The following is a 12,088-nucleotide window of genomic DNA, read 5'->3' as shown; positions in this document are numbered from 1 at the left end:
GAGGGGGGTGGCAGCCCAGGCGGGTGGGGCCCTTTAGCTCCTGTAACTCTTCTTGGTGGAAGACGTCTTGGAGATGATGCGCATGCTGGAGCTGCTGGTAGAACTGAAGCCGCCCCCGGAGCCATAGCCCAGGCTGCAGCTGTAGCCTCCGCCTCTGGCCAGGCAGAGGCCGCTGCCCGAGCTGTAGCCTGTGCCCCTGCTGGAGGAGACCACGGCTGTGGAGAGAAGGCACAGGGCACCGCTAGCAGGCTCCTCCGGGTCCCCGGGAGCCCTCCTCCCTGGCTCTAGGCCCAGGAGGGCTCCCTCCCGCAGGGCTTCCTCAGGGAACAAGAATCTCCTGGGGCCAGGGGCCAGGGTCAGAGAGGGTGGGTATGGATCCGCCGCCCCAGCGTGAGCGTCCGTATAGTCCATGGCGCTCTTCAAAGCTCTTTTCACAGCTGTGACCATGTTGATCTCAACAGACCTGAGAGGGCACCATTACTAGGACCACCTCCACTTCCCAGAGGGAAAATGGAGGTGCAGAGACATCAAGGGCCAAGCCCGGGGTCACACCTGCCATGTCCGTTCCTCAGCTGCACAGGGTTCTCATACCGGACGGGGCACGAGGTCTCGTGTCCTGGGCAGGAGCGTAGGCTCCCATACTGGAAGAGGCCCGAAGGCCATCCGGGTGAACCTCCGCCAGTTGCAATCACCTCTGACACGTCACCGAAAGGCAATGGTTTATAGTACCTGCTCAAATACGTTCAGTGATGGGGAGCTCACTACCGTGGGACTCAGCTCCCCACAGCCTGTCAAACGTTTGAAGATGCCTCGTTGACCTCCCCTCTCTGTCCAGTTCTCCAGCTGAAGCATTCTTGTTCCTTTTATCAACTGGTTTCAAGCTCGCCCCCATCATGGGTTTCTGGCCTCCCTCATGTGCTCTGAGCCACCAGGGGACTAAGGAGACTCTCCTTCTCATGCCCAGGAGTCGCCGCTCCCTGAACGTCCCTCACCCTGCGGGGTCATTCCTGCTCTCCCCTCTGTGAGCTGAGGCCAAGCCATGCTCGACTTGTTCCATTAATTTGCTTCAATTCTAGATATGATTCTTTCCTTTTAACCAGTTTACTAGCCTCCTGTTAGTTGTGTGAGTTTGAATCCTGCCAGAACTAGCTAAGGAATCGCGTTCAGGCTGCAGACCCATCACTCTGCGTGTTGTCCTGTCCTGTGACTGGGGTCCTCTGGGGGCCAGAGTGGAGTCCTTCCTGTGGACAAAGGACCCCACCGGGACTGGCCCTGGGTGGTGAGGTCTTACCACAAGTCTCTCTCGAGTCCACAGAAAGGAAAGGCCAAAGAAGAGGGGGTCTCCACAGAGCCCTTAGGAGGGTCTTAATGACATCCCTGGCCATATCTATCACCAACTCCTGGTTAGTGATGCTAGTGCTTCTGTTTTGATGCCCACTTTTCTATTTTCCCAAGACATTTACTCACAGGTGTTCAGGGGTCCGACACCTTCCCCAGGGAGTCTGTTGCGGGGGTGGAGAGAAAGAGACATTTCATTTGCTGAGAAGCTGAGGAGCCCTGGGCTCTTGTATTTGCAGCTATGAGTACAGAGCGCTTACTGTGTGCCAGGCCTGTGCTTAGCAAGCCTTTTGTTCATCTAGCTAATATGAATCTGCGGGGGGGAATCTAGAAGAGAGACGAAATCAAAATACATAGAGAAACGGGGAGAGGGATGTGTGTTCACTAGGTGGAGAGGGACATTCAGACTGTAGGTATCTCTGGGCAAACATGGAGCCCCTGAGGCCCATCCCCAGTGTGGCCTGGGGGCTGGGCAGGAATGGCCCTGCTTATGGCCTTCCAGATAGTCATGGGTCACCTCTGCCTGACATTGTCACCCTGACCCTCTGCCCCGGGTCTAGCAGCAACGATGGGAGAGGCTGAGACTGCAGGGCGCCTCTGGGGAGCAGCTGCCTCTTAACCTTATTTCCACCTTTGGAATTTCTATTTGGGGCCTGACATTCGGGGGCTCTTGGTGTCTGTTTGAGCCATGGTGGGAGCCATGGTACTTGAGCAGCCATGGTCGGGGAAGGCCCCCCACCTGCACTCCTCACCCTCCAGCAGCTTGCGGTAGGTGGCGATCTCGATGTCCAGGGCCAGCTTGACATTCATGAGCTCCTGGTACTCGCACAGCTGCCGGGCCATGTCCTGCTTGGCCTTCTGCAGAGCGTCCTCCAGCTCAGCCAGCTTGTGCTTGGCGTCCTTGAGGGCCAGCTCCCCGTGCTGCTCGGCATCCTCAATGGCGTTCTGGAGCGTGGCACTCTGCCGGGGGGTAGAAAGGATTTTGTGAGGTCGCCCACAGAGAATGCAGTAAGATGTGCGTTTAAGGTTAAAAGTATGGGAGAATTTCCTGAAATGCATTTCAAGCAAAGGAGGTTGGAGCTTGTTATCTTTAAAAATAAGATTAATCGCTGTCCTTCTTGGATAATTTGAGGCTTAGCCATAACGGAGAAAATGATTTTGGGAGAGTCCTTTCTGATGCCGCGCTTCTCTGCATAGTTTTGTCTTGTATGCCCCCGGAGGACAGACCCTTCCCTCGAGGAGCAGCTGTTGGGCAGATCTCAGAAAGAAGGTCCCAACCCCCCTGGTGGGGCGGGAGACTGCACGGTTACATTCCTGGACGGTCACTCATCGGGGGAGGCTTCTCTCTGCAGGGGCCGAGTTGGGACCAGGCCCAGGTCTGCCGGTGGGCAGGGGCATCTATGGGATGTCTGCTGGGAGCTCAGCCTTACCTGCTTCTTCAGGTTATCAATCTCGGAGCGCAGTCTCTGCATCATGCGGTTCAGCTCAGAGATCTCCATCTTGGTGGTGCGGAGGTCATCCCCATCCCTATGCTGGAGGCCGGCAGACCACTGCAGCTCCTCTTACTGGGGGAAGGGGATGGTCAGGCCAGAGGCGAGATGGCTGTGGCTTCCCAGGGCCCAACAGGCTTCCAGGGTGCTGCTTGGAAGTGCCTCCCTTTGCCCCCACTGCTGCTTTCCATCAGATTCCATCTGCACTGTCTCTTGGCTCTGCCCCTCGCTCTCCATGCCTGCAGGCCCCACCCCACAGCTGGACCCATCCTGTGTCTGGTCTCTCATCCTTCCCCCTCCACACCAGGAATCTTATCCTCACAAGCTCAACAGCACACAGGGTGCCTGTCAGTCTCTGATTTTTAAGCTTTTTCATATTTGTGGCTCCCCTGCTCAGAGTGTTTGCTCTCTAACCTAGAAAATCTCATTGTGTGGCCCATGTCGAGACTTTGCTCCCAGCCCCTTGGCCACCACCAGCTGCACCTCCCTTCTCTGGATCCAGGAGGCTGAGACTTGCTCTTGTTCCTACCTTCCCTTTCTGGCTCCTGCTGGCTGGTGCTGTTCAGCTGTCCCTTGTTGGCTTCTATAAGGCATTGGAGATGTGTCCATCCTCCCCCTCACAGAGGATTGGCCACCTCCTGCCTTCATCTGGTTGCTCCCCCAGGTCCTGATGGTGCTGCCCGAGGGGTGCTCCTGATCGAGGGTAAGCCCCAGGCTGAATTCATCCCTTTGACCCATCAGACTGGGACACCTGACAGAACAAGCTCTTACCTAATTCGCCTTTGAAATCCCAGTTCTCTAAGATTGTTTCCTGGACTTGACCTTGACGCCTCACCTTGGTCTGGTACTGGGACTCGGCCTCAGCCTGGCTGCGGTTGGCAATGTCCTCGTACTGGGCCTTGACCTCAGAGATGATGCTGTCCAGGTCCAGCTTGCGGTTCTTGTCCATGGACAGCACCATGGACGTGTTGGAGATCTGGGCCTGAAGCTGAGCCAGCTCCTGTGAGGGGGCCCAAACAGAAGAGCTGAAGCAGGGTGTGTGTGTGTGTGTGTGTGTGTGTTGGGAGACAGTGTCCAGGCCCGAGAAACAGACCGTGGCACCGAGGACCTCACTTGCACTGTTGGGGTGCAGCACCTTGTATAGGCCCGAAGGGCTGGGAAGGACATTAGGGAGGTCACTGAGTTTACACTCGGGCTTGACCGTCACCTCATCTGCACGCAGGGAGAAGCCACACGGGGAACTCCAGCCGGCCTCCTCCAGAAGTCACTCCCACTGTCAAGGGAGCGCACCTTGCGGGGACCTGTCAGTGCCGGGCTGGCTCATGTTCTGAGAAAACACAGCCTTTCACACCAAATAAAGAAATCCTCTTGTGACCGAAAACTGAGTCAGAAGGAGCCAGAAAGCTCTGCTCGGTCTCAGTCCTGTTGCCCAGCGTGGCTCCTCCCTGCTCCTCAGGGATGGGAAATGGAAATCAGCTCGAGACCGCAGAAAGAGCACCGAAACAAAGCATTCGAGTCTAGAATCTGCCAAGAGGGTTAGATCACTTCTCTGAGTCTCAGAGGGGCTGGTCCTAGCACTGTTTCACACGCCTTCTGCCAGGATTAAATCAATTCATGTCTACATAACACGGTTTTTGAAACAGTAAACCACAATTAATTTGTTAATGATCACTTTCCAGAATCATCTAAGGTGGCGGTTCCCAAGATGGGATCCTGAGCCCAGCAGTAGCAGCATCACTTGGGAACTTGCTTGAAATGCAACATTTTGGGGCGCCTGGGTGGCTCAGTCGTTAAGCGTCTGCCTTCGGCTCAGGTCATGATCCCAGGGTCCTGGGATCGAGTCCCACATTGGGCTCCCTGCTCAGCCAGGAGACTGCTTCTCCCTCTCCCACTCCCCCTGCTTGTGTTCCCTCTCTCACTGTCTCTCTCTCTGTGTCAAATAAATAAATCTTTAAAAAAAAGAAAAGAAAAGAAAAGAAATGCAACATTTTGGCTCCTACCCTAGATTCACTGAGTCAGAACTGGTGTTTTCACAAGCGGTCTAGAAGATTCTGATGCACTTTCAAATTTGAGAATCTCTGGTCCACAGCACAAATCTAGTAAAAAATATTCCTCTCCTTAGTTTGTTAATAATTGGTTCATGCATTTGCTGCTTCGAGCAATTATTATTTTGTTGTTGTTTTGCGATATTTTTTTCCCACATAGTTTTCCTGGTAGCTGACCTAACTTGGGGGGGGGTTTGGTCTCAGTCCACATGCTTGCAATTGTCAGCATCGCAGTGGACAAGCAGAGAAAAATGATGTCTTTTTTGCCCTATGTGGGCGGCAGGGTGGTCACTGCCCCTGTCCAAAGCCATGGAGCCCATGCTCCTGCTCCCGGAACATGACCCACTTCTGTTGGGCACCAAACATACGCAGTGCTCGGGCATATCACCTGTCCTTACCAGGCCTACCTGGGGGCACACAGTGCACCCTGCACCCCATCTCGACCACTCTACCTCACTTGCTCGCCTCCAGCCACCTTGACCTCCTCCTGGCATTCCTGGATCCTCAGTTCTTCCCGTTTCTCATCAGGTATCATCCACCTCCTGCCTGCCACCATTCCTTGTTTCTCTCCATCAGCCCTACTATGCCTGAAATGGTGTAGTTATTCTATCCTCCCTGTGCCACCTGTCTTCTCCACTGTAATAGAAGCTCCAAGAACTTAGGGGCTTTTTGTGTCTGCTCAGCACTGCCCCGGCAGCCCCAAGACAGTGTCTGGCATACGGAAGTGCACGATGATACCTGTCTTCAGGAGAGCCAGGTATTTGTGCCGGGTGCTTCTAGAAGCACCTGAGGGCTCATTAATTGCTGCTTGGTTTGTGAAATTGCATCATTCTGCAGCCTCTCTAGGAAGAGTAGCTGGTAAATTTGAGCTGGGCTGGGTGAGCCAGGATGCTCAGCTACGTCTCGGGAAAGCACGTGCAATTCGTCAACAGGCAGTTTTTTTGTCTGACCACCAGCACATGCGTGGTCCAAGTGGTCAAGGTTGAATTTCTTGCCTGACCCCCCATCTGCTCTAGGGAGCCTCGTTTTGTTCCTCGGTAAGGAAAATAGCATCTGCTCCATGAATTCCAACCTGGGGACGGGGTGGGGAGCAGAGAAGAGACGAGGGAAGGAGCCGGCAGCCTGCGTACCCAGCCCAGGCCCCCGGCCCCTAACACTGCTTACCGCATCGTGGAAAGCTCTCAGGAAGTTGATTTCATCCATTAAGGCATCCACCTTGGCCTCCAGCTCCACCTTGTTCATGTAGGCAGCATCCACGTCCTGGGCACAGAACATGCTGTCACTCTGAGGCCCATCCTTGGTGGGGCAACCAGCCCCTCTGGCTGAGAGTTAGGCTGGAGAACGTCAGAGCCCAGGGCTGAGGGCGTTTCTTTGTTCCAGGCTCTGGAGTGGAACTTGCAGGATGGCGAAGACTATGTGGGGACCAGGGCTCTCAGGGAATGCTCACCTGCTCCCCAGCTGGTGCCACATGGACAGATCTTAGGTCACCTGCATGTGGTGAGGTCAACCCCATCCTGGGCCTGTGGGCCTCGGCTGCCTCTGGGCTCTCCCAGACTCTCCCCAGGCCCTCCTCCTCACACTCTCAGCCCCTTTCTACATTGCACACACCTCTATTCCGATTCCATTCTCCCTCCGCCAGCTGGTCTCCCCTCCCTCTGCCTGCCCCTGCTGAGCAGGAAGGCCCACCACTCCATGGAGCCGATCCCTGTCCTACCCCTGTCCTCCTGAGCCTGACTTGATGTCCTGGAGCCTTAGCTCAGCACAGGGCCCATTTTGCTTGTTTCTCCCTTCAGGGACTCCACATGGGGAGGGGCTGGTGTCATGATTTATAGCGGGGACTCTGGAGTCCCGGATCCTGACTCACTTCTGATTTTCTGGGTAACGTTGGGTCACTTACTTAACCTGCCTGAACCTGAGTTTTCTCACTTGTAAAGTAAAACCTGCTTCAAAGATTAGCTACATGAATTAAAAGTTGCGAGGCCGCTGGTTTCAGGGTGTCACTGCCAGAAGGGACGCCTTGGGCCTGGGAGCCAGGAGGGAGCAGCTCTGTCCCCTCACCTTCTTGAGCACCACAAACTCATTCTCCGCCACTGTGCGCCTGTGGATTTCTTCTTCATACCTGCGGGAAGGATCAAGAAGGGGGTTGTCAAGGTGATCATTTTGTAATATATAAAAATATGGAATCAGTATGTTGTACGCTTGAAACGAGTATCATATTGTATGCCGATCATAAAACAATACAGAAAAGTGGATGGGTGTTAGGAGCAGGGTTCTGGGAGTGAGGTCTAACAGGGGGGCTGTAGGTGGGTAGGCGTTGTCGGTCTCCAGAACAGCCATGGAGAGTGAGCCACTGGAGCATAGCTCTCCCACTACACATGTGTCCCCATCCCAAGTCAATCACACAACCACTTCTGTCCAGATACAACTCAAGCCCCAAACAGCGGTAAAGCAGAACCACCCCTCATTCCTTCTGAGGTTGTCTTTCTTGAGGCTTTGCTCTCTAGAGTGCTGACGTTTCCATAAAGGGGTCAGCAGGCTTCCCTTTTTACCCCCTGGTATTGCCCTAAGCCAAACAGAAGGGAGGAACAGAGGAGTAGTCTGGCCCAAGGCAGACAGCCCCAGGCCTTGGCTGGCTCCTGCACCCTGTGGCACCCTCACGTTGCCTTGCTTAGCTGGACTGAGCCACGGAGAGGGAGCAGTCCTCAAGCTAATAGGGGCCCTCCCTCCCCCACCCACCCAGGCTTCCCATTTTTCAATTTGCCCATAGACAGCAGCCCCTCTCCCCTCCTGCCCCCCCCTCCCCCCGCCCAGGGGCACGTGGAGGTACCCTCTTGCTCACTGAGCTCTGGGAAGGAAGCTTCCCCTCTGCTCTAGGTAACCCATTTCCTTCCCAGCCCTCCTAAGCGTCAGTGAGCCCCACCCTCTTAGCAGCTCTGGGCAGCTGGGGTTTGGGCTTTGTCTCTTCCATCTCCCAGCTGAGTAACCTGGGGCAGGTCACTTAACCTCTTAGAGGCTCTCTCTCATCTCTGAATGGCTTGTCGTTATTTTTTTAAAACCACAAGTACTCCCCCACACGAAGTGTATGTGGGATCACCTCACTTTTACGTTGCTTCCACTGTCCAGTAGGATCTGAGAAAAGCTCTTTCCTGCCACTGAATGTTCAGCGCTGTGCCTTCTCCAGAGTGGATGTCGTTTTCCTTATTGCTTCCTCATGCTGCCTTTTAATGAAATCTGAACATGCCGATCATAAAACAATACAGAAAAGTGGATGGGTGTTAGGAGCAGGGTTCTGGGAGTGAGGTCTAACCTAACTCCATGCAACTGTCCTCACCTTCTGTGTTTTCCAGCTCACAGTCCCTGCCCCTGTATGGGCCTCTTAGGGGCCCTGTCACAGGAACATCACTGTCCATTAACCAGGAGACACTCTTCAACAAATGCCCCCATAGTCCTCCTCTGTGCCTCTTTCTTTCTCCACCTTGAGCTTTAGTCTCCTCCTCCAGGAAGCCTTCTTGGACTGAAACACTGTTACTTCATGTTGCATACATGTTATAAATTATCCATCTGCACTTGTATCTCTTGCCTGTGTCTGCATCACTACACACCTAATCATCCCTATAATAGAAATAGCTAACATTTATTAACAACTTACTATATGCCAGGCACTGGACACCCTACCAAGTATTTCACATGCAAGTTTTGATGTGATATTCCCAACCCCTACAAGGTGGGCACTATTAATATTCCCTTTAACAGACAGAGGAACTAGGGTTCAGAGAGTCAGAGGTCATTCAGTTAGTGTAGTTGAGCCAAGATTCTAAATCCACTGACTTTAGATTCTATAGTGCTGTCCAAGAGAACTTCCTATGATGATGGAAATGCTCTATCTGCATCCACTCTGGGGACCCATTATCCACATGTGGCAACTGAGCACTTGAAGTGTGGCTAGTGTGACTGAGGAGCTAAAATTTAAGTTTTATTTAACTGTAATTAATTTAAATTTAAACAGCCACAGGTGGGTGGTGGCTACCATTTAAACTCAACTCAGACCTGAATTCTCATTACATTATACAACTATAACCAAAACTCCTCATCAAGCCACTTATTTTGTTTGGACCAAGAGCATTAGAAATAAATTAAAACAATAAAAATAAGAAGCTGCTTGACTCCATAGGCACGAGCATGCCATCATGTTTAGTGGGCTCTGTGTGTGTGTGCGTGTGTGTGTGTGTGTGTGTGTGGTTCCATGGAGAGTGTGGTTCCATGGAGAAGGCAGCAAATCTGTCTCCTTTTGCTTTGTTCCCGGCCTTGGCCAGGGTTGGGGTGTGTGCGCACGTCGTGTAAGTTAGCAATGGGGCTGAGTTGAACAAATGTGAGAGTGGGAGTCTATGGGTTTCATTCTTAACTCATGAGTTGCCTCCTGCACAACACTGGCTAAGTCAGTGTCTGCAGAGTTTATATGGTGGTCGTGCAAACCCCGCTCTTTGTGCCCGTGCCGGTCATCACCATCTTCAGCCCCACCCCTCCCCAAAGCCTCAACATTCTTGGCCACAGGGCCCCCAGTTCTTTTTCTGATTCCGCCTCGCTGCCCTGAGGGTGCGTCCTACTGCCTCACTGGACTGGACTCTTGCAGAGAGCGGGGCCTCCCCAGCGGGGCATCCGGCTGAGCGTCTACTCACTTGTTCTTGAAGTCTTCCACCACGTCCTGCGTGTTCTTCAACTCCGTCTCCAGCTGCGTCCGCTCGCCACCCAGGCAGTCCAGCTGCCGCCTCAGGCTGCTGACGTAGGCTTCAAACATGGGCTCGATGTTGGCCCTGGTGGCTTTATGCTCCTGCAGGAGGCTCCATTTGGTCTCCAGGACCTTGTCTGCTGCTCCAGGAACCACACCTGCCCCGGCCAGAGGGGAGAGACTGTGAGGGCTGCCCTGTAGCAGCCTCCCGGAGAGCTCTGCGACATAGGGCCCCCCAACAGTGCAGGGAGGCCCTCCAGGAGCTTGGAGTCCAGGTGGCAGGCTCCTCCTCATCCTCACCCTGGAAGGATCCTGCAACGTAGCTAGCCACCCAAATGTGGGTGCAATGGGCCTGGGAGACAGGCGGTGGCTTGGTGTGGAGGTGGGAGAAGTAAGGAGGACCAGGACCAGAAGGGCTGGAAACCGTCTGCATCCACCAAACCATACTGATGTGCGGTAGCTGAAGGAAATCACTCCACCATCACCTTACTGGGCGGGATTTCGATTCCCATTAAATGGGCAGGAAGTTCCTGGCAGAAAATTTAGTCTGTCCATTTTCTTTCCTATGTGATTTCTCTAGATCTAGAATCTGAACTCAGTTGCCCATGCAGTTCAGGAACGCCGAAATGGGTCACTCTAAAGTCACGTTGGGGGACCTGGGCACAATTCCAGCCATGTCGCTGGCCAGCTGTGTGGCTTGGCCAAGCCCCTTCTGCTCTCTCAGGTCCCCTGTGGCCTTGTGCTTCTAGTCTGGTTTGCTTGAATTGCACTCGTCTATCTGCTCCTCCGTCTGGGAGGCAGCCTTGGGAATATGTGAAACCTTTCTCCTTACACAAAGTCCTTCCTTTGGGAGTCCGTGGAGTGACACACAGCCTCAGAATGAAGGAACAAAGGAGCCTCCAAAATCTTGGAGATGGCAGTGTGCCTCCAGAGGGCCTTTAACGAATGCCCCACTTGCCCTTCCCACCTTTCTTCTCTGTTGTCAGAAGGAGGGCAATCCTGACCCCAAGTCCCTCGCTATCACATCCCCTTTTCCCCACATCCCCCTCCAGAGGAACCAAGCAAAGGAGGGCCTGCCTGTTCCCCCCCAGAGCCAGTCTGCTGGAAACCTCACATCTGTTGGTGCAAATACAAGGCCAAGTGGGGTGACACGGGTGATTAAATGGAAGAACCCCTGGCTCAACAGTCCCTGGGGTTAGATTGGTGCATTGGAAGATTTGGGACCCTAGGATGAGGCATTCCATAGCCTGTTAGACCTGCAGAGTCACCTTAGAGTCTGTCTGTCCAACCCAACCGAGGCCCAAGAAGTTAGGGGATGTTCTCCTAGCACTAGAGTCTGGGTTGGAAGAGTCCAGCACTCTTCCATCCAGGTCCCATATATGGAGCCTGAACAAGCCAGGTCCTTGAACTGGTTCTTCCCAGACAAAGCAACCAGCTCAGGTGTGAACCACTGGTAGAACAAAATAGAATAGCTTCTTTCCCCGGACCTGGGGAAATCCTTAGGAGTACAGGCCTTCCTGCAGGGCGCACTCAGGGCTGATGTCACAGCTCAGCTCTCGCCAGAAGAAAAGTGGGAAAGCCGGCCCCTCGCCAACCATTCAGCTTCCCCACCATACCCAAGTCACCAGGGAGGTCACCGCAGGAGGACTTGTCCCTATTAACTGCAGGGAAAGGTGACCCCAGCATGATCCCTTTTTGCTGTCTAACTTTAAGCCCAGTACACATTCCCTATCCACCAAAAGAGCAATGGCCTTTCAGTAGGTCAGATAGCTCTGGAGTGTGGAGATGAACATTTTTCTGCTCCCACCTCAACAAGGTGGGAAACTGCTTCCTTCTTCGCTGGGTCAGCAGTCTTCCCAGCCCCCAGGATCGCAGGTCCTGGGCAAGTCCCACTTGACCTCAGAAAAGCACAGAAAGCAGAGATACCCCGGGTACCTGCTGCTTTCCTGGTGGGGACCCCACTTGCCTCTCACTTTGTCAATGAAGGAGGCAAACTTGTTGTTGAGGGTCTTGATCTGCTCCTTTTCCTCCTTTCGCACCTGCTGGAGGGAGGGATCAATCTCCAGGTGGAGGGGGGTCAGGAGGCTTTGGTTGACAGTGACCTCCTGCATGCCCCCAGAGCCAGACATCATCCCGCCTCCAAATCCGTACCCCCCGAAGGCTCCCCCGGCTCTGTAGCCCATGCCTCCAAGACCCAGCCCATAGCTGGCGCCCCCACCGCCGGCCCGGCTGCAGTGATAGCCTCCACTGATAGAGATTCTCTTGCTACCCCCAAAGCTGTGGAGGCTCCTGGTCCCGAAGCTACCCCCAAAGCTGCCCGCAAAGCTCTTCCCACCCTGGGACACAGAGACAGAGCTGAAGCTAGGCTGGCAGCCTGGGAGGAGGCTGGCCGAAGAAGCACTGAAGTTCCGAGTGCCTCCTGACTTGATGGTGACAGAAGATTGTTGGGTCATGGTGGGAGCCGGTACCAGTTAAAGGAGGGGCGCAAG

At 54.0% G+C, this 12,088-nt stretch overlaps 1 protein-coding gene across 1 annotated transcript; it reads right to left on the bottom strand.

Moving 5' to 3' along the window:
* Nucleotides 1-33: 33 nt before the first annotated feature.
* Nucleotides 34-12,052, bottom strand: LOC118008481 (keratin, type II cytoskeletal 5-like). Its single transcript, XM_035002022.1, is given in 9 exon segments — nucleotides 34-215; nucleotides 1,468-1,502; nucleotides 2,078-2,298; nucleotides 2,769-2,903; nucleotides 3,664-3,828; nucleotides 6,038-6,133; nucleotides 6,932-6,992; nucleotides 9,550-9,742; nucleotides 11,557-12,052. Coding segments are annotated over 9 exon segments (1,584 nt in total).
* Nucleotides 12,053-12,088: the final 36 nt, after the last annotated feature.

Source organism: Mirounga leonina, unplaced genomic scaffold (assembly GCF_011800145.1).
Source record: "Mirounga leonina isolate KUSES-001 unplaced genomic scaffold, KU_Mleo_1.0 Mir_126, whole genome shotgun sequence".
NCBI classification, from domain to species: Eukaryota; Metazoa; Chordata; class Mammalia; order Carnivora; family Phocidae; genus Mirounga; species Mirounga leonina.
This window is presented reverse-complemented; position numbering and strand designations above follow the sequence as displayed.